At 55.2% G+C, this 20,609-nt stretch overlaps 1 protein-coding gene across 1 annotated transcript in view; it reads left to right on the forward strand.

Moving 5' to 3' along the window:
* Positions 1-13,811, forward strand: part of SLC6A17 (solute carrier family 6 member 17) — a 128,437-nt gene extending 114,626 nt beyond the window's left edge. Inside the window, exons 8-13 of the mRNA XM_042998153.1 lie at positions 4,654-4,895; positions 5,169-5,361; positions 7,194-7,386; positions 7,891-8,050; positions 9,671-9,833; positions 10,318-13,811. Of these exons, the coding sequence (XP_042854087.1) occupies positions 4,654-4,895; positions 5,169-5,361; positions 7,194-7,386; positions 7,891-8,050; positions 9,671-9,833; positions 10,318-10,686 (1,320 nt within the window). The 3' untranslated portion in view covers positions 10,687-13,811. The remainder of the gene's footprint in view (positions 1-4,653; positions 4,896-5,168; positions 5,362-7,193; positions 7,387-7,890; positions 8,051-9,670; positions 9,834-10,317) is intronic.
* The last annotated feature ends 6,798 nt before the right edge of the window (positions 13,812-20,609 follow it).

Consider the following 20,609-nt stretch of genomic DNA (forward strand, 5'->3'; position numbering starts at 1 on the left):
AACAGCCTGGGCAAAGGCCAGAGGTATGAGACTGCGGGGCTTTGGAAGAGTTAGTTCGCTGCATTCGGAGATAGGAGCAAAGAGTGGAAAAAGATTTTTCAGCACACAGTGGGGAACCATCAAAGATTTTTCAGCCTGCAAGGGGGACGGCCAGGGCGGTGTCCATCTCAACCTACCCTCTGTCACAAAATCTGGTGCTTCTTCCTGGTGGGAACTCACCAGACCGCCCAGAGCCCGGCCATTTTGGGAAGTGCCCAGTTTCCAGCTGATTGGTAGAACTGTCATGAATGATCATTGGTGAGCATCAGTGAATGCCAGCATACCTCCCAGGCATAAGTAATCCCCCCACCCATTTCTAGAACCTCCTGGGAGGATCTTTTAAAAACCCACCCAGGAGAGGGGAGGTACAAAGGTCCTTGCCCCGTCGGGACAACGATTATTTTGTTCTCCTGTTTAAAATAATCTTCAAATTTCCACGCAGGCCTCTGTCTCCTTACTCACAATGCCAAAATCCAAATAGCCCTGAAAAACAAAAGTTGTTTTTTCTTTCTCCCGGAACTCAGTTGGCGGCAAAATGACCTGAACAGATGTGAGGCTATTTATAGTCATTATTGATTCACTTGGTGTGAATTTTCATATTCTGCTACAGAAATACCAATGTGTTTGATTACAGGGTGCTGCCCCAGACCCCGCTGGGGGATTATGTAATTGTGTGGCATATGCACCATATTACCTTTCTAAAATAAAGTTAGGAAGAAGAGCCTGAGTTCCAAAACCAGTCTGGCCTTGGGGCTTTTAGGTAAGGAAACGTGTGCCTGTCCTACTTTTTGTAAAGACGACATTGCAAACACAGTGGACCCTCGACAATGCGGGATAACCCTACTCCATTTCTCTGTGCTCCACTGTGACTGATTTAAACCTCTTCTGCCTGTCTGAACGTGCCGGCTTCACCCCTAACAGGTGAGTCAGCCTTCTGCGTTACGGGGTGAACAGAGCCACCAAGACAGAAACCCCCTCAGAGACAGACGCGGAACATACAAACCCACCCTGCAGCTGCCCTATCCTGTTCTCTTGTCCTGCTCCCTCTGTGAGCAGCTCCAGGGTTCCCTGTGGAAGACAGCCCCCCTCCCCTCTAGATCCCCTGCCCTCCATCGGCCTTTACATATCAAGTCACTGCATTAAAGACAAACACATGGGACGCCTGGGTGGCTCAGTCAGTTGAGTGTCCAACTTCGGCTCAGGTCATGATCTCACGGTTCTTGAGTTCGAGCCCCACATCGGGCTCTGTGCTGACAGCTCAGAGCCTGGAGCCTGCTTCGGGTTCTGTGTCTCCCTCTCTCTCTGCCCCTCCCCCACTCGCAGTCTGTCTCTCTCTCTCTCTCAAAAATTAAAATTAAAATTAAAAAAGCAAAAACAAGATATCAAATAAAAAAGCCACACTTCCTTGATGGCCTGAACTTGCCACGTTTCTCCTGCCGTTCCAGGGCTAGCTTCTCCAAGGAGTAGATTATCTGCTTTGCCTTCGTTTCTTCCCCTCTGCTTCTCACTTTTCCTGGCATCTACGTGACTCTGGCCACATCGCTTCCCGAACAGCTCCGACGGAGCCCACCCATGACCTGCTCACCGTAGCATATTTCTCTCGGTAGCCTGGGTCCCCCTCCAGCCAGGCTTGTGTCCTGTGACCTCCGGAGCCAGCCCTCTCTTGCGCTTCCTCCCGTCTGGGCTGCTGCACCTCCCTCTCTGCTGCATTGAACTTGGAGATGTTGTCCCGGCCCCTGGCTTGCCTCTTCTCCCCACCCCGGTGAGCCCTTCAGTTCCTTCCCGCACAACTGCACCTCATGAGTTACATCTCTGGCTCAGCCTCTCTTCTCTGGGCTCCAGGCTCACTTGTCTGCCCGCCCACTTGACATCTCCTCTCGCCTCTCGTAAAGACACATTAAACTCAGCATTTCTACAGCTGACGTCTCGATCGGCACCGTTCCAACCCCGTCAAGACCTGCCCCTTCTCCTCGGTGTCCATCTCCACCCCCTCAGGCACGCAGGCCAGAAGCATGGCTGTCACCTTGGCATCTGACTCTCCAGCATCCCCCCACCTCCAGTCCAGAGCGAAGGTCGACTTGGTTTTTCCTGCTGAAATCTCTCCACCCTGACCCTAGGCAAGGCCATCATTACCCTGCCTGGACCCCAGAGGTGCTTCCTAACAGGGCTGCCTCATTGGCTCTGGTTTCTGTTAGAAATGCATATCTGATCACTTTTTTCCCCCAGGATTAAGTGCATTCTTGGGAGCCCGGTAAGACCTTTGATCTGACTCCTCTGCCCCCCAGCCTCACCTGTACCTCTCACGCCTCATCCTTGCTGCTTCAGGCAGCCTGGCCTCTTTCTGTTCACGCGCCCTCCTCTGTCCTGCCTTGCCTCGGGGCCTCAGCGGACGCTGTTCCCTCTGTCCGAATGCTCTTCCTTGCCCTCTTAACTTTGCTTTCTACCTCTCAGATGTCAGTTCGAGGATCCCTTCCTCAGGGGAAGCTGTCCCTGGCCTCCTGACTGGCTCAACCCCCCGCCTCCCCCCGACCAAGTATTGGGTCCTGGCCTTCACAGCCCTTGTCACCTTTGCAACTTAACATCTGTTTGTGGGGTCATTTGACAATTAGAATATCAGCTTCACAGGAGCTGGGACCTTGCCTGCTCTTACTCTCTGTGGGTCCCCACACTTAGCCCCCGGCCTGACCCCCAGTAGGTGTCCCGTGTTTGATGGATGAGTGGCTGCGTGTCATATTCACAGGGAGGCCACAACACGTTACTATTGAGTGTGCAGAGACAGGGAGGGGATGGGGAAGGTGTCCCCTTCTCATGGAAGTAGGGTACTGTTAGCTCCTTAAAGCCTGGGTTCTGGGTTTTCTTGGTGGACCAAAGATGACTTTATTTTGTGCAAGGTGAGGGGAACTTAATCGCCCCCAGAACACACATACTCGCCGGCCAGGCCTCCCTTTGTGCACTGACCCTGAAGACTCTACCACCGTCGTCCTCCTCTTCCTCCCCAGCCTGGGGCGAGGCTGGGGTGAGCCTGGGGGTGCCTCTCCCAGCCCTCCAAGCTTGCCAGCATCTTCTCAGCCAGTGGGGTGACTCCAGGCGCTCAACTGTGCCTAGGGAGCTGCTGAGGTGGCAGTCAGATGGGCCTCCATCCTGGGCGTTAGGGCTGTAAGATAGCACTGGGTGGAGCCTCAAGTCCAAGGCCTCAGTACGCACACGGGGAGTGAACTTGGCCACAGGCACACAGCGAGGGGCGGTCAGGACAGGACCAGTTCGGGCTTGTGCCTGCAGGGATAGCAAACTCTCTAGAACCTCCTTGCCTCCTCGGTCACTTGGGTTGACCTCAGCAGCACAGGCGCAGGAGGATATGGTCTGGGGGGGTGCTAGGAGGGTGTCAGGGGCCAGCATCAGAGCATCTGTACTCGAGTAACTCCGAGCGAGTAATTTTCACCTTGGGGTGTCTGTTCACTCTTTCAAAATTTGAACAGTAATTCCTTCCCTCCACCAAAAAAAAAAACCAAAACAAAAAAAAACCAAAAAAAACCCAAAAACCTGTCCTGACCAAGTCAGAGGCACTTTGTCAGGATTAACTTGCTATTTATGTGCCAGGCATTACTTGTTGCTGCACATCTGATCCTCACAACTGCCGTGGGAGGGATACTCTATTATTGCTCCCATTGTTCAGATGAGAAAACTGAGGCTCATAAAACAGGCACTGTCATTTTTCTAACCCTTCTAAGCTATTTAAGGATGGGCGTCAGGTTTAGGCCTGGGTCCATCTAACTCTACAGCCCCGTGCTGGGTCCAAGCCACGGTCCCTGTCTTGAGGGGCAAACAGTAAAAGGAAAATGGCTACGAAAAGCACTTAGGGAATTGCCCCATACCCTCTACAGGCTGTTGTGGTGCAGGGTTCCATCAGGTCTGAAGGCAGGTGGAAGGTTAGGAAGGGGGTTTCCCCTCTCTAGGAAGTGTCTGGGTTCTGTGCTTCAAGTTGGTTGGGTGGGAGGGGGGAAGGGTCTTTCTGTGACCCAGAACGTGTAGAAGTGCGAGAATGAACATGGGGCCCTTATTTTTTTCCTGGGAAAAGAAGATCAGGTGGGCAGGAGGGAGGAGCTGGTGTCCTTTTTCATGGTTTGAAGTGGAGAAGGTATCGGGGAAACACTCGTGTTCTCAGTTCTCTAGTGCTGTTGTGCAGGTTGTACACTGCACAACTCTAAGAGGCACCATTCACACTATAGTCCAAATGAATGGCCCTCCCTCGAGCTGTGCACCACACATCATACCTAATGGCCCTGAAGATATTCCTCAGTATAATAGCCCCATGGTAAGCAAAGGTGGCAGTTCAAATGAACTGAGAAGTTACTGAGTAAGCACACAGCATTTATTTTATCTCACTTAAGCCTCACAACAATCCTCTGAAGTTAATGCTCTTGTTATCTGTGTTATACACGTGGGGGTCTCAAGTTCAGAGGGGTCAGGGGAAAACCCAAGGTCACCCAACCACAGCTTTCCCACCATGCCATGCGGCCTCTGAACTCCAGTGAGGGTAAGGAAGGGGCCGAGGTGGGAGCGCCACTGTGCGTGAATAAAACCATCATCTGTGTGTCTCTCGTCCTCCCCCGACAGCTGGACAAGATGCTGGACCCCCAGGTGTGGCGGGAGGCAGCCACACAGGTCTTCTTCGCCCTGGGGCTAGGCTTCGGGGGTGTCATCGCCTTCTCCAGCTACAACAAGCAAGATAACAACTGTCACTTCGATGCTGCACTGGTGTCCTTCATTAACTTCTTCACCTCGGTGCTGGCCACCCTCGTGGTGTTTGCTGTGCTGGGCTTCAAGGCCAACATCATGAACGAGAAGTGTGTGGTCGAGTAGGTGGCATCTTGGCTGCTGTCCCTTCTTCTCCCTGTCCACCTTACCCAGGCGGGGCAGGCGGGCTATGGAGGCAGAGTCCCCATCTGCCCCGGGCTGATGGCTGGACATCAGAGGAGCTCTCTCCGGCCCCGGCCCCGGATCCCAGGGACGGGTTCAGAGATGTCTCTGTCGATGGCCCATGTGGGCTCCTTCCTGGGTGTCTGGGAGGGGCCTCAGGGACCGTGCCCACTCCTGCCTCTTTACCTGGCCCTCCCCTTTTTGTGCTGCAGGAATGCCGAGAAAATCCTGGGGTACCTCCACACCAATGTCCTGAGCCGGGACCTCATCCCTCCACACGTCAACTTCTCGCACCTGACTGCCAAGGACTACACGGAGATGTACAAAGTCATCATGGCCGTGAAGGAGGACCACTTCTCAGCTCTGGGTCTCGACCCCTGCCTCCTGGAGGACGAGCTGGACAAGGTGTGAGGCAGGCTGCCCTTCCTGGGGTGGGCAGGAAGGCATACGTGGGAGTGTGGGACCCAGAGACAGGCCAGGGGTGGCTGGAGCCTGGATGCAGGCCTCAGAAGGCCGCCAGGGACTCATTTGCTTGCTTGATAAACCAGGACCCATGATGCGTCCAGGGAGGGAGAGAGGAAATGTTTCAGCCAAACCTTTGGCACGAGGCACACACACACGTTCCAGAGATCACAGGAATCCTGCGGAATGACTTTCAGATGTGTTGCACAGGCTTCCCGCACGTGGGTCACGGTCATACATAATGCACTTGCAACAAGGCTTTGTACACGGCTCACAGAAAAGAAGCACTTCCATTACTGAGTGCGCTCTGCTGTCTGTCCCCTCTGGCCCTCACGACAGTGCTGTGAGTTGAGTATTAATACGGCCCCCTATTTTGCGGCTATGTAGCCTGTAAATTGGGAGCTTGCTCAAGGTCTCACAGCTAGTAAGGGGAGCCAGGGTTCGAGTCCCCATGCTCTGAGTCACCCCTTGATGCTTCGGTTCCCTCCCCCGGCTGTCCCCACTCACTGCAGCTCCCACTGCCGCAATGACCCTTAGTCCCTGGGACAGAGCAGGTGACTACCGCTCCCTCCTTAATGCTCAGGCCCAAGTTTGGTCACCTTGCTTCTATTCCCACTTGCACAGCTGGAAACTTTCAAAGGGACTGTTCTGTTAGTAGGGGTAACAGGATAGAGACATGCCCACAGGGTCTTGGGACCCAGCTGGTGCCAAGATTTCCATGGGGCAGAGCCAGCTCCCTTCAGCCCAGGCCAACTCTGCCCTCTTTATGAAGCTAGGGAAGATGAGCTTTCCCTGTCCTGATGCCTGAGCTCGATGTGAAGTCCTCTGCATGCTGCTGGCACTATACTAACGCTAAGGGAGCCGTGTCCTGTACCCTCTGCCTCTTCCCATGTGATCGAGAGCAAACGATCCAGTCTGGTTTCTGCCCCCAGGTGACTGGCAGCACAAAGGGCGCCTCCCTTCCGTGAGATCCTGCCCCATTTTCCTGGGCATGGCCCAGTCCTCTGAATAAAACTAGGATTGGAGCCAGTTTTTCTTCCTTATATGATCCGTCGTCGATAACATCCAAGTGACAAGAATTACACACTCACGCAGTTGGGGGAGGTGTTTCCCCACAATCACGGGTCCCTACGGGACAGCGTAGAAGTGATTTCCGTGGGCGGTGTGTGGTCACTTGCCCCGTGAGCAGGGGCCCAGGCATGGGTGCAGTGGCTCTCCACCTTGGCTACCCATTGGAGTCCCCCGGGGACTTAATAAAACCCACATACCCCAGCTTTTAGCGCCAGACCAATCAAATGATCATTTCCGGGGGGGGGGGGGAGTACTCAGGCATTGGTGTTTTAAAGGCTCCCGTGTAGTTCCATTAGGCACTGGAGGCTGGGCCCACTACCTTAAAGTCTGGAGCTCAGAACGGGATGCTCCCAAAGTTGTGGCTGGAGCCATCAGGGAAGACTTCTTAGAGGAGGAGGGTCTCAGGCTGGGCTAAATATGAGCATCTTCATCTAGATCACCTGGGATCCCTAGACAGCTCATAGCTCCCAGATCCCACAGGTGAACTTCTTGAAACGGTACCTTGCTCCCTGGGGGAGGGGGGGATGCTGATGCTCACTCAAGTTTGAGACCCGCTGGCCAAAGATGAGATTTAGGTGGGGCAGGGATTTCTGTGAAGGAGGGAATCGTTATTCTTAAAGCTGCAGGGGCAGAGATGAGGAAGCAAGGGGCTCCCAGGAGTGGTGTGGGCTTCGCTGAGCCCTCGCCCTCCACCCCGTCCTCAGTCCGTGCAGGGCACAGGGCTGGCCTTCATCGCCTTCACTGAGGCCATGACGCACTTCCCGGCCTCCCCGTTCTGGTCTGTCATGTTCTTCCTGATGCTCATCAACCTGGGTCTGGGCAGCATGATTGGGACCATGGCCGGCATCACCACGCCCATCATCGACACCTTCAAGGTGCCCAAGGAGATGTTCACAGGTAACTCTTCCCGGCAGCGCCCCGGCCCCGGCCCTGTGGGCTGCCCTCAGGGGCGACCATTGTGCCTCTCTGACTTTATAAAGACTCCATACTGAGAAGGCTCCCTGCTGCCCCCCGGGATGCAGTTGGAGCCTGGCTTACCACCCAGAGGAGAGCACTCAAGAGCCAGGAGAGGGCTGTTGGGGAATCTGTGCCAAACCTGAGCTGGGGGATGGGCTCTTTCTTGGGTCACGTGGCCCTCTCTCTGAGGGCCTGCTGAACCCCCCTGGGGGGGTGCCCTCCCTCCACGTTGGCCTTGCGCCCTGCTCCGTCTCTGCTACTCCCAGCCCTGGGCCGCTCCTCTCCTGGTAGAGTGGGAGCTCAGAAGCTCAGCATCTAGAACCCTCCCTTGAAGGCCTTCAGGGAGGAGGGGTGGGAAGGGAGGGGCCTGGGTGCCCCCCAAGACCCCTGGGCCCCGCCCACCCTGCACCTGTGCCCCCACACCGGCCTCCCGGCTCTCTGTAGTGGGCTGCTGTGTCTTTGCATTCTTCGTGGGGCTATTGTTCGTCCAGCGCTCCGGAAACTACTTTGTCACCATGTTTGACGACTACTCTGCCACCCTGCCGCTCACCGTCATCGTCATCCTTGAGAACATTGCTGTGGCCTGGATCTATGGAACCAAGAAGTAAGGGGGGGGGGGGAGACATGGAGAAGGCGTGGGACAGGAGGAGGGGTCTGTCCTATTATGACCTCCTGGAGAGTGCCGTGTCCCCAGGGCTGCTTCTGAGTGGGCTAGGAGATCACAGAGTCAGAATGTCAGTGCTCAAAGTGCCCTTAGAGATCTGGGACTCAGAGGGAGGACGTGACTCCCCAAGGCCACTTGGCTGGTAAGAGGCAGAGACAGGCTGAGGGTGTGAGTCTCCTGGGTTCAGGTCCTGGCATCACTCTAAGCTGCCTTAAATTACTGTAGCCCCTTACCTGAGTACCAGCTCTTCAGACTTCTGTTAAGCTTGTTAAGCACTTAGCGGCTGTACAAGAGCCCCCCCCCCCCACTCAGAGAGAACTGTAGGACTTCAGCAGCCCGACTCAGTGTTGGGGTGAGCAATCTGGGGGTGCGAGATGAGGTGCGGTTGGGGACCTGTCTGGGGGGTGAGGTAAGGGAATTCAGCAGTAAGGAAGCAGTGGGGCTCGTGGCCCGAGCCCACAGCAGAGCCACATCCACCGTCAGCCCCCCGGCCTCATTCCTCATTTAACAAATCTGTGGGCCTGGGGAGCCCCAGGACCGGGCCCCTCCCACTCTGTCCACAAGGCCAGAGCCTCCGCTCATGTCTGGACCTGGTCTTGGAATCAGGCTCTGTCACGGCCCTGCTACAGCCATCTTCTTCCTACAAGAGCGCAGGCAGGGACGCGGGGTAAGACAGGAACAGCCCTGGGAGCCGGGGCTGGAAGAGGCTGCTCCTGCAGAAGAAGCTTCTGCAGTCAGGTGAAGCCCCAGAATATTATTCTCAAGTGGATAAGATAAAATATGTAAGATACAGGAAATAAATGAAGATGAAAACTAGGAAAGTGCTGTTGAAAATCGGATACAGTGACGCACAGGTACCTTATTTTTACTGCATGAAGTTACACGACCTAGCTATGGCAATCATTGTGAGATAGCGGTGGACATAAATGGCGTTTGTAGGCGGCTTCGATTGTAACGTGATGGGAAGGTGTCTGTGATGTAATGAATTGGTGACAAAGTCTCAGGTACTGCCAATACCACTGTGGTGGCTTGCATTTACGACAGTAAGAAATGCAAGATTGCACTTAGATGTTATTGAAGTAGAAATGATGTTTTTTTCATGACATTCATGTACACAGCCTGCCGGCTATTGTAATTCTACCCATAGACCCAGGCGTTAGAACCCCCCAAGTCAGGGCCCCTGGACGCTAGAGAAGCGCCCTTCACCTCTCTTCCAGCAGGGGGCGTGTGGAGCCAGACCAGTGTGAGTGGGGTGGGGTCCAAGGCGCACACAGAAGTCCTGCGGCGCCTGTCCAGCTGCCCAGGCATGTCCCGTGAACAGCAGCAAATCCCTGGATGGGGTGAGCTGTTAGGTATTCAGGGGAGGTTAGCAGAGGGCACCAGAGCCTGCGCAGAGGCCAGCTGGGCCACCGAATAATAAACTGGGAGCGTTGAATGTGAAGAATGGAAGAGCCTGGGAGGGAGGGACTGGTCAGTGAAGGCTTCCTGGAGGAGGCAGTTGTGGGGGGATACGCAGGCGCGGTGGGGGTGTCGAAGCTGGGCTCTCTGTGCACCTGGCAGGTTCATGCAGGAGCTGACAGAGATGCTGGGCTTCCGGCCCTATCGCTTCTATTTCTACATGTGGAAGTTCGTATCTCCACTGTGTATGGCTGTGCTCACCACGGCGAGCATCATCCAGCTGGGGGTCACGCCCCCCGGGTACAGCGCCTGGATCAAGGAGGAGGTGAGGGGGGACCTGAAACCCCAGGGTCACTGGCATCTCCCCAGGCAATAGAGATAAACCCTTCTAGGGGAGCTGCTGTGTGCCAGGCCCCTCCAGGGCCTTTGCACACCTGATCTATAATCTTTACAATGGCCCAGAGAGAGAGGTGGCATTACCCCTAGAGCACAAAGGGGGAGACTGAGGGTCAGAAAGTTTGGTGCACCTGTCCTGTCTTCCTAACCCGTGTTCTCTGTCCATGTCTGTAGAGCAGAATTACCCATCCATTTTCCAGATGTAGAAACTGAGACCCAGGGGAGACCCAGGGCCCTTAACCAAGGCGACCAGCTAACTCGAGTAGCCACCCCGATGCCCTCCATCTCTGCTGGCGCCTGGCCAGGATGGCGCGTGGGGATGGGAGAGGGCAGGAGGAGTCAGGCCTGGAGGTCCCGGGAGGGTGAGGTGGTCACAGCGTCGGACAGCAGCCCTCGCCCCCGTCCACCCCTAGGCTGCGGAGCGCTACCTGTACTTCCCTAACTGGGCCATGGCACTCCTGATCACCCTCATCGTCGTGGCGACCTTGCCCATCCCCGTGGTGTTCATCCTCCGGCACTTCCACCTGCTCTCTGATGGCTCCAACACCCTCTCCGTGTCCTACAAGAAGGGCCGCATGATGAAGGACATCTCCAACCTGGAGGAGAATGATGAGACCCGCTTCATCCTCAGCAAGGTGCCCAGCGAGGCACCCTCCCCCATGCCCACTCACCGCTCCTACCTGGGGCCCGGCAGCACGTCGCCCCTGGAGACCAGCGGCAACCCCAATGGACGCTATGGGAGCAGCTACCTCCTGGCCAGCACCCCCGAGTCGGAGCTGTGACCACCGCCCCACCCTGCCCTGCCCACCTCTCCCCCCACACCCATCCAGCCTGCTCGTCCCGGCCTGGCCTCGCTTCCTAGGCCAGGCCCTCTGCCCACGGAGAGTGGGGGGTGCCCTCCCTCATCCCCCACCCCAGTCCCGGCCAGCTCCTCCCTAGACCTGAGCAGGGGCCAGGAGAAACTCTGTCCCCAGTGCAGGCTCCCAGCCCATCTCACCTCCTGAGACCCGCTCACCAAATCGCAGCTGATTAACGAGAACAATCCAGAAGTCCGGATTCCCAGCACAGTGGAGACTGCAAGTGGCCACTGTAGGGGTCACTCTCCCTACCCGCTCCCTGTAACCTGGCACCTGTCGTTCTTAGGTCCTGGGCATCCCTCCGTGCCGCCAGGTGGTGGTGAGAGACTCGGCGTCGGGTAGGACAGGGTGTGGGGCAGCCCAGAGGCTGATGAATTCAAGGTTGGGGACGGGACGATTGTGTCAGGACTCAGGGCTCAGACTTGGGACAGAATCTTGTGGAAGTCCCCAGGTTCTGTTTTGGGAGGCAGATAGCGCTCTCTGGCTTGAGTGCAAGCCTCTGCAGTGGAAGGGGGGCTGGGCACGGGGGCCCTTGGCCTGCAGCACAATTCAGATGGTTTAGAGCACAATTGCGAAGCACACTCCCTCTCTCACCCGGGGGCCCAACTTTCTCACTAGCGGCAGCTTCTCCCCTGGAATGAGGGTCCCTGGAGTTCAGGGGCTCGTACCCAGCAAACCTCATCCCTAGGGAAAGACAGATAACTTCACTGCCCCTTTGGGCTGCCACTCACTCTCCTTGTTCGAGCACAGCCAGCGCCGTGTGCATGTCATGTGTGAATATCTCGGGAACCTTCCCCAAGCCGCACGGCCCGTGACAGGGAGGGCACGGGCAGTGCTGTGGGCACCGGGGTTGCCCAGGAGAAGGGCCGGGTCTCTGTCCTGGGGCCCAGCCCCCGCCGCATCCCCACCCACCCCTACCTGAGGCCTCCCCCAGAAGAGGGCTGCCCTCGGAGTGCAGGCTGGGAGGACTGGAGTCCGGCTGGAGAATAATGTCTGCAGAGCGCTGGATGGGCTCGTGGAAGGATGGTCGCGTGGATGCACGGGCGTGGATGGATGGAAGGCAGGCAGCCTGGCGGGGATGGCGGAACTCCAATTGTGAGAGCTGAGGTACACGGGGTAGCAGCGGGCCACAGTGCTAGGCCCGGGCACCTTCACGCAACGTCCCGAGTCACTCCCGTGTTCTCAGCGCTGGGAGGGACAGGCCACGCCCAGGGTTCCCTCCTTCATCCCCTAGCCCCGTGGTCCCCCCCACCAACTCGACAGGGGGCCCCTCCCCCCGCATCTGCTCCCATTTCCAGCCCTCTGGCCACACCTGTCCTTTCTCAGTGTGAGGAGGGGAAGGAGACCCACATGTCCCCGAAGACATGAGCTTTTGGGGCATAGCATCCCGCCTCAGGCACCTCACCAACACCTCCTACCTGGCCCCATGCCTAATCCCAGCAGACTTAGCAACAGGAAAAGCAAGGCCCCAGGAGAGACACTCTACTATATATACTCTTCTATATATTCTATTTCTATTGTATATTCAATCTGTACATGTGGGTGTAAATGCTGTTAAATGACAAACCCAATATTATACTGTGGCTGGTGGACTATTTTCATCCTCAGTGCTGTACAGATCTATTTTCATTGTATATTTGATATATTTTTAATTTTGTAGCGTGTGGCTGGGCCAGACCCCAGCCTGCCAGCCTGCACCAGGGCGGTTGAGTGGGGCCGTCTGCTTGGTTCTTACGGGCCCGGGTAGTGCTTGTAGCCTTTGGCTGCAGGCCGGGCCCCGTCCCGGCTGTGGCTCTGCTGTGTTAGACATAAGGCCTGGAGCTTGGTGCGTGCGTGTGCGTGCGTGCGTGTGTGTGTGTGTGGTGCGTGCACCTACCTGGGTGTGGGTGCGTGTAGGTGATTCGTGCCGGCCCGTGTTCACCACGTCCCTGCAGACCACACTGGCCCTCTCCCTGCCTCCCCCCTCAGCTCTGTCAGGCAAGGCCTCGGGGCAGGGTGCTGTGGGGAAAGGCAGGTGTTTCTTGCTGGTGGCCCATTACCTTCCTACCCCTGGGCTTGCCAGAAACAGGGAAGGAGGGGCTTTGGGGTGGGGGGGACAGCCCCCAAATTTATTTTCTAGCCAACTTCTTGCTGTTCCCTCTGGAGTCACAAGCTTTGCATCCTGAGGAAAAGTGCTGGGTTTCTTAAGATGGGGAGACCCCAGGAGAGCCTCTCCCAGCGCCTCTGTCCCATGTTCATCCTTGAGACAGTCCTGAGAGGGCTCAGAAAGGAACAGCTTCCCTTTCCCTGCGCTTTTGACACACACTCCTCACTCCTCAGTGGGGCTGGGAGCGGTTGGTCGAGACCAGAAGAGGTGAGGCATCTGACAAGGTGAGATCCAGCCCCAGATTCCCTGGAGGAGCGGGAGGGGCAGGCCCCCACATCCCTGTGTCGGGTCCACGTCCCTTACCGGCTTTGGTGCTGTCCACGCAGTGCCCACAGGAGACAGCGGACTCAGGGCAGGCAGGGCGGGGTGGGGGGGGTGCCTGAAAGCGTCCCCCGGTCCCTGCTCCTGCCTGTCCTCCAGCCCCGGTCACCAGCTTCTTCCTCGGGGAGCCCTACTCCGCTGAGGCGATGCGAAGCCTGGGCTCCAGATGGGGGTGGACAGGTGGGGCATACTGGCGAGGGGTTGGCTTTTGCCCTCCAGCAATAAATCTGAGGGGACGTCTTTCCTAGTGCCAGGAGAAGCCTTCCTGAGTCAGCCTGCCATAGGTGGTGAGGCTGGGGGCCACAAGCTGCGTGGTGCCAGGCCCTCAGCAGGCCTGTAGTATTATAGGCAGGGGGCTCCCCTTCTGCCCTTCCTCACAGCTACACCCGCCTGTCCCCCCAGAGTACTCCCACGGTGGGAGAGAGCAGAGACATGAAGTCCGTGTGCCCCGTGACTGGCCAAGGCCCTGGGTCAAGACCGCTCAGCCCAGGGGAGGGGCCGAGGCATCGTCATCCCCCAACCCCCTCCTTCCTTTCTACTCCCCCCACCCACGGTGTACAATAAAGTGTCTGTTCTTACCAAATCCCTCTTGCCTTTCTGACCTGCCTCAGGCTCAGGGAGAGGGGATGGGGGAAGCCTTAGAGGCCAGCAGCAGCTCCGGGGGAGAAGCTTGGACAGGATGGGGCAGAGAGGGTTGCCGTGGGTTGTGGGTGCTGGCTGGCTGAGGAGTTTGGGGGAAGGCTGAGGAGGGATGCGTGTTTCTTTGCCTAAGCGTTGCCCTGGGTGTTGAACACACACGCTTCTAGGAGGCCTTATTGGGGTCCGAGTGCTCCACACGTCTAATCTCATGTGAACAGCACGCTCTAAATTCTGATCTTTTGCAAACTTTAGTGGACGGTAAAGGCCCCCCTACCGCACCCCACTCCAGTCTGAAATGCTGCTGCCTGATCTGCACACGCAGCCCAGGCCCCCAGCCACCCTCCATTTCCTTCTCTTTAGAAGTAAAAGGTGTCATTCCAGAAACAGCCACCAGATGGCAGGAAAACCTTTCTCTCCAGATCTTTGGTCCCCTACCCTCCTCTCCAACTCCAGCACTTCCGCCTTGTGGGTTGTTAGTGAACAATTATTAAGCGTCCACGGTGACAGGTTCTGTGCCAGCTATGGACACGCAAACATAGGTAAATCAACCCCTGCTGTCCTGAGTTTTCCAGAGGGAAACCACCCCCTATGTCACCAGGCTCTGTATCATGCCATGTACCTCTTAATTGAGAAAGTCCCTGTGCTGAAAACGTCCCTCCTTGTAAATTCATTCAATCCTTTGGTTGAAGGTAGTGTTTTGGGTTGAAATGTCAATTTCCCTGCCAGGAGGCACACATAAACCCACTAAGAAGCAGTGGGTTTGAAGGAGTTATGGAGGCAGACTTTACAAGTCCAAGTTCAAATGTCAGCTGCCCCCCCCCCCCCACCGGTTCCTAGGAGACCTAGAGCAAGTTATTTTATCTCTCTTATATCTCATGATTTTGGGGGGTAAGGAATTCAGGCAGGGCATGTCTGAGGGACCCTTCTGGTGGCAACGGAGGTCACTTGGTGGTGTTAAATTGGCAGAGGAGCTGGTCTGGAGGGTCCAAGGCAGTCTCACTCACATTCATCCGAGTGGCTGACACCTCAGTAAGAATGGCTGGAAGGCTGGGTTCAGCTGGGACTGTCACCAGAAGAGTGTCTACACCTGGCCTCTCCAGCATGGTTCATCTCCGGGTGGCCAGACTTCTTTTTCTTTTCTTTTTTTAAAATGTTTTTTATTTATTTCTGAGAGAGAGAGAGACAGAGCACAAGTTGGGGAGGGGCAGAGAGAGGGGGAAACACAGAATCCAAAGCAGACCCCAGGCTCTGATCTGTCAGCACAGAGCCCGACGTGGAGCTCAAACCCACGAGCTGCGAGATCACGACCTGAGCCAAAGTCAGCTGCTCAACCGACTGAGCCACCCAGGTGCCCCTATTTATTTATTTATTTTTGAGAGAGAGATAGAGAGTGAGCGGGGGAGGGGCAGAGAGAGGGAGAGAGAGAGAATCCCAAGCAGGCTCTGCACTATCAGCAGGAGCCCGATGTGGGGCTCAAACTCACAAACTGTGAGATCATGACCTGAGCTGAAGCCAAGAGTCGGATGCCTCACCAGCTGAACCACCCAGGTGCCCCGAGAACAGCTTCTTCTGAGTCACGGCTTTGTCACCGATCGTTTGACCTTGGGCAAGTCACAAACCTGTGAAACTTCATTTCCTAATCTGTAAAAGGAGGATGATGATCAAATCTCTTCCTTGCAGAGATTGCTGTGAGGAAAAACTGACCTGCTTCTGGAACCCCTACTAGAATACAGTACAGAACTATTTCCATACTGAAATATAATAGGTGCTCATTAAATAGTAGCTCCCTTCCTTTTTGCAGCTGGAGTAGATCCATGGGGCCCCTTTCATTCCGAGGGCCCCATTACCCATGCAATGAGCCATTCTCGCAGAGCTATTCAGAAAAGACGGATTCAGCCTAAAACCCAAAGAAACTAAGAAAGGAGGGGAGAGAAGGCATTGTTTCCAAAGAAGGGAGTATCACAGATCCTGTACACTGCTCCGCCCCCCCCCCCCCAAAAAAAAAAAAAACCAGCCTCAACAAGCCACAGAGGCTCAGCCAACCATAAGGGCTTGGGCCAGGGTTGAAGGATTCTACAAACCACAGGGATGTGGTGGTTCAAAAAAAAGCCCCCAAGTTCTTTAATGCTTCAAGTGGAGTCCATGCTCCTCCCCTGGAATCAGGGTGAGTAAACGTCTCCTTTGACCAACAGAGTATGGCAGAAGTGACACTAGATGGCTTGTGAGGCTAGCTCAGGAAAAGTCATGCCATGTCTAGGGATGCATTCTAGGGATGGTGGTCCTGGGGGATCCCAGCTGCCGTATAAGAAGCCTATCTGCCCTGAGACTGCCAGTGCTAGAGAAGCTGTGTGTTTGTAGGTGGTCCCATGCACAGTTTCAGCTCAATTCCCAGCTGACAGCCACTATCACCTGCCAGCCACATGAACATACCACAGCGAGCACTCAGTCGAGCTGAGCTGGACAGGTCTGAGGCTCCAGTGGACATTGGACTGCAGCTGCATGAGGGACCCTAAGCGAGAACGGTCCCACTGAGCCCTTCGGATCTGCCGGACCAGTAGTATCCGAAGCAAAATAGGATGTTCTTTGTATTTACAACGCTAATTTTGGGGAGTAATTTGCTTCAGAGTGATAGTAACCAGAACATGAACCCTACTGATTATGGGGCCCAAGCTCCTCATAGGACGATTGGAGAAACTCGAGCCCAGAGAGGGGAAGAGATCTACCCAGACTTCCCACAAGCAGACAGGGGGAAAACCAGGGCCAAAGCCTAGACTCCCAATCTAGGTACTGCAAGTACTTATAAGGAAAGCTTCCCCCCTTGCCCACCCTCATCCCACCAACATTAATTCCCTGCCTCAAGCATGACCTGAGCGTCTGAGTCCTAGGGCTGTGCCAAGTGCTGAGAAAATACAAATAAGGGTCAGGCGGGGGCACCTGCCTCATGCAGGGTAGTCATCATGTGACTTGGAATGTCCTGCCACTGTCATACCCACTGGCTGGTTCCAGGCACACGGATGTGTTCTTCACCAACACTGTCTTATGTGGGAGGAAACCCAGGAAATGGGGAGAAGATGACGTCTGTCACTCAACAACAAACAAACCATTATTACGATTACTCCGTGCCAGCCACAGAGCCAGCTGCAGAGCAGAGAGACTCGGTGGAGATCCCCTCTGTGGCTCCCTGGGGCAGAGCTGGCTGGCTTCTGGGTCTCTCTGTTCTTCCCAAGACTGACCCAAATGGGGAAGGATCCCTGGGCTTCATGAGCATCCAAGAGGAGCCAGTGTTTGGTCTGCCTCTCCAGACGACTGCGTCGTCTTTCCCCAGGACACTGCTGGAGGGGGCTGGGCCCATCAGAACTAATTAACCACTCTAATGGAATGAACCAGTTTTGCTGGAATTTAGCCCAGGTGGGAGGAAACTGTACTTTTCTAGATGGAGAAATGCTGAGTGCCAAGGAGTCCTGCCAGGTGGGCCCTGATTTAGGGTGTGTGTGTGTGTGTGTGTGTGTGTGCACGCGCGTGTGCACTCGTGCGCTCTGTCTCTGGACACAGGCGGAGTGTCTATCCCAGCAACTTTGAGCAAAGAGAGCTCTGGGGGTCTACTGAGCTGGTCCTGGTACTGTGACTCCCATGAATACTGTTCTATGGGCAGAGGCCACGCAGGACCCCATATCATTCTGTACCCCTGGCCCAGCCACAGGCCCAGCTCAGTCTCCCAGAGCTCATTGCTGCTCCTTAGGCCAGAAATCTCTCAAGGAGAATGTACGTGTGAGGTAGCACTCAGGTCCCTGCCAGCCCTATGACTTGGGTCCATGATTTATGAGGCTCTGAGTCTTGGCCAGGCCTGAGCTTGTGGCCTGCACCCTGTTGGCACTTTAAGAGCTGGGACATCAAAGTCCATCTTCTGAGTTCCCTAGGGCCCTAAACACACCTTCACTGGGATTATCACAGCCACCCAACCCTGCCTCCTGCCCCTGTGCGAAAGAACCATTAGAACTGACCTCCACAGGGCCCCGAGGGCTGTCCTCTATGCTTGGCTCTCCCTGGATCCCACTTGGGAAGGCTCTCAGCATTTCATCTGGAGCCTGTTAGTCTCTGCAGGCTGCCTGCGGTGGGGGTGGGAGGCAGGGTTAAATGAACTGATAAGCAAACAAGAGACTTCCAGCCTCCTCTGGCTCTCTTCCCTAGTCCCTCCATGATAGCGAGGGAAAGGCTCTATCACCCTCCCCCCAGTGATGAGATGATGGCTGATAAGACAATTCAATTAATTGGGCTGGGGAGCAGAGCAGGTTGGGAAAGGATGCTGGCTCCTTGACCTGGGCCTCAGGGAGGAAGGGTCAGTCCCTGGCCAGAGCTGGAATGCCGAAAGGGGGTCATGTGAGTATCATTGGAGAGATCCTTGCTTGACAGCTGGGGGACTTGCTCCTAGGCCTGGAACCCTTCAACACAAGCGGAGTCCAAAGCAAGAAGACAGAGAGGGTATTGGATGGCTCCTGTCACCCCAAGGTGACTGAGCCCTACTCCAAGCCGCAGTAGGGAAAGGGGAAGGGCAAAGGGCTTTGATGTCAGGCTCCCCAGCTTTGGGTTGGCGGGGTCAGCCTCAGGTCTCAGAAACCAAGGGCCTTATTTGAGGGGCTATAGAAAGGCTTGCCAGCCCTCATCAGTGTCACCCTGGAAGCAGACATTGCCCTGTTTTCCTATGCTTTTGCCACACCCTTTATTCCTGGTGAGGGAAGCCCACTGTGGCTGCCACTTTCGTGTGAACTAGCACCCAGATGGGTGCTCTTTTCTGACTGCTAGAAGAAACCACAGGGCCCAGGGAAGGAAGGGGTAGAAAAGGTGACACTAGAGGGAACTAGGCTTGTAGAATTAAGGAATTTCCAAGCTATTTCAATCTTGCTTCAGGCTGCCGGTTATAGAGGTCTTGGAGGAATGGGAAAAGGCAAGAGAATGCAGGGTCCCCAATGGGAAACTGGAATTGACCGGAAGCCCAGAATCTGTTGTCACCCCAAGCCTTTAAACCCCTTTTCTCCTCATCCCCACAGGCCAGAGGTGCAATCAGGAGCAGGGACTCCTAGTACCACCAGGGGGCAGCACCCACCCATCCAGAGTAGGCCGTCACAGGGCCGGCTGGGGAGGGGGCTCTCACCTATCCTGGGCTCTGTACTTTAGGGAAACAGCATGAGCTCATGCACACAGAACCAACGGAGACAAGCCAGCTGCAACGTACTGAATCCTCCAGAAAATTACAGAAAGGCTAGGTAACAGGTTAGCCCAGAGCTCTGGGATAAAACCTTCAGCAAAGTGGTGAGGACTGCTCTTGGGGGCCTCCGGCCTGAGGCTCAGTTCCCATATTCAGGAGCTGGTCAGCGCACTGAGTCAGGGACGCTACCCGCCAGTGCACATTTACTCACTGCCTCTCCCAGGCTGGGCCCTCTGTCTTACCTGGCTCTTCCTGGGTTTCCCTACCCCCACACCAGCTTCTTGACCTCCCCTCCAGGCCTTTTATTTCCCTGGCAGCTTTCTCCCTCCACCCGTCTCCCCACATGCTTATTACCATCCACAAACATTGCAGAAGCCCCAAGAGGGCAGAGATTTGCTGGGATGAGGTTGGGGGCAGGGGCAGGTAGGGCTCTGTTTTATTCATTGATTTCCATTGCCTGAACAGCTTCTGGCACACAGTAGGTACTCAAGAAATATTTACTGGATAAACAAAGGACTCAGCTGTGGGATGCTAGGATATTCATTTGTTTTTCATTCCCCCCACCCCACTCCCACCAATTTCTCACTCTTTCTGGAATGACTGAGTTCAGCCAGCCTGAAAAATGCAAAGTGGGGGAGACCCCAAGGGAGTCTGCTAGGACACAACCAGATAGCACTTGAAAGCTATTCATCAGTCAATTCTTTAACATCCTTGCTATGGCTCTCCAGCTTCTGGACAGTCCCAGGTCTTCTCTTCCCAGTCACATTTGGGATATTTCTTCTTTGCTGCAGCAAACCCAAAGCCAGCCAAACTCTGAAATGCAGATATTAAGGACTGGACACAAAAGAGGTACCAGCAAATGTGTGTTTCTGGCTACAGTCCAGGATGGTACCCACCTCCTCTGCATATTAGTACGAATCATCAAAGACCACGGTCCCTTTGTTTTTCTGCCCTCATTAATGAGACTTTTGCTGACAATCCCTTGCATCTTCACTGAGCTTTTAACCTTTCTTTGGAGCACACCAGGACCTTGTCTTGTTTTCCCACCGTAGCCAGGTACTACCTGATCTGGAAGTTGGATGGTACACGGGTATCCGAAGCAGGTGTCAATCCCCTTGTATTTCTGCCTTAAAACCCTCCTTATATCATCCCGATGGACATGGAGGCAGCCTGAAGCTGTAAAAAAATGAGGATTAACTTAAAGATGTAGAAGAGGCTCTGGACTTAAAAACAAATAAAAACAAACGAATCTGGAAATTGCTCTTGGGATGAGGCCAGTAAGATCGGGCTGGTGCCTAATGTTTTGGGTATGGCAGCTTCTCAATCACTTAGCAAACAGGTTCTCCAGGCAGGCAGTGTGGGAGGTATCAAGATGAAAAAGCAGTGCAGGCTGGAAAGACCTCAGGGTCAGAGAGGGGAGAGGAGACAAATTGCAATGAGTGAAACAACACAGAACCAGGAAGGAGTCACACGGCAGGACGGCAGGCTGCGGCCACTTTCTATGTGCTTTCAGGGCAACAAGGAGCCATGGCTTTAACC

This window comes from Panthera tigris, chromosome C1, assembly GCF_018350195.1.
Source record: "Panthera tigris isolate Pti1 chromosome C1, P.tigris_Pti1_mat1.1, whole genome shotgun sequence".
In the NCBI taxonomy this organism is placed as follows: Eukaryota; Metazoa; Chordata; class Mammalia; order Carnivora; family Felidae; genus Panthera; species Panthera tigris.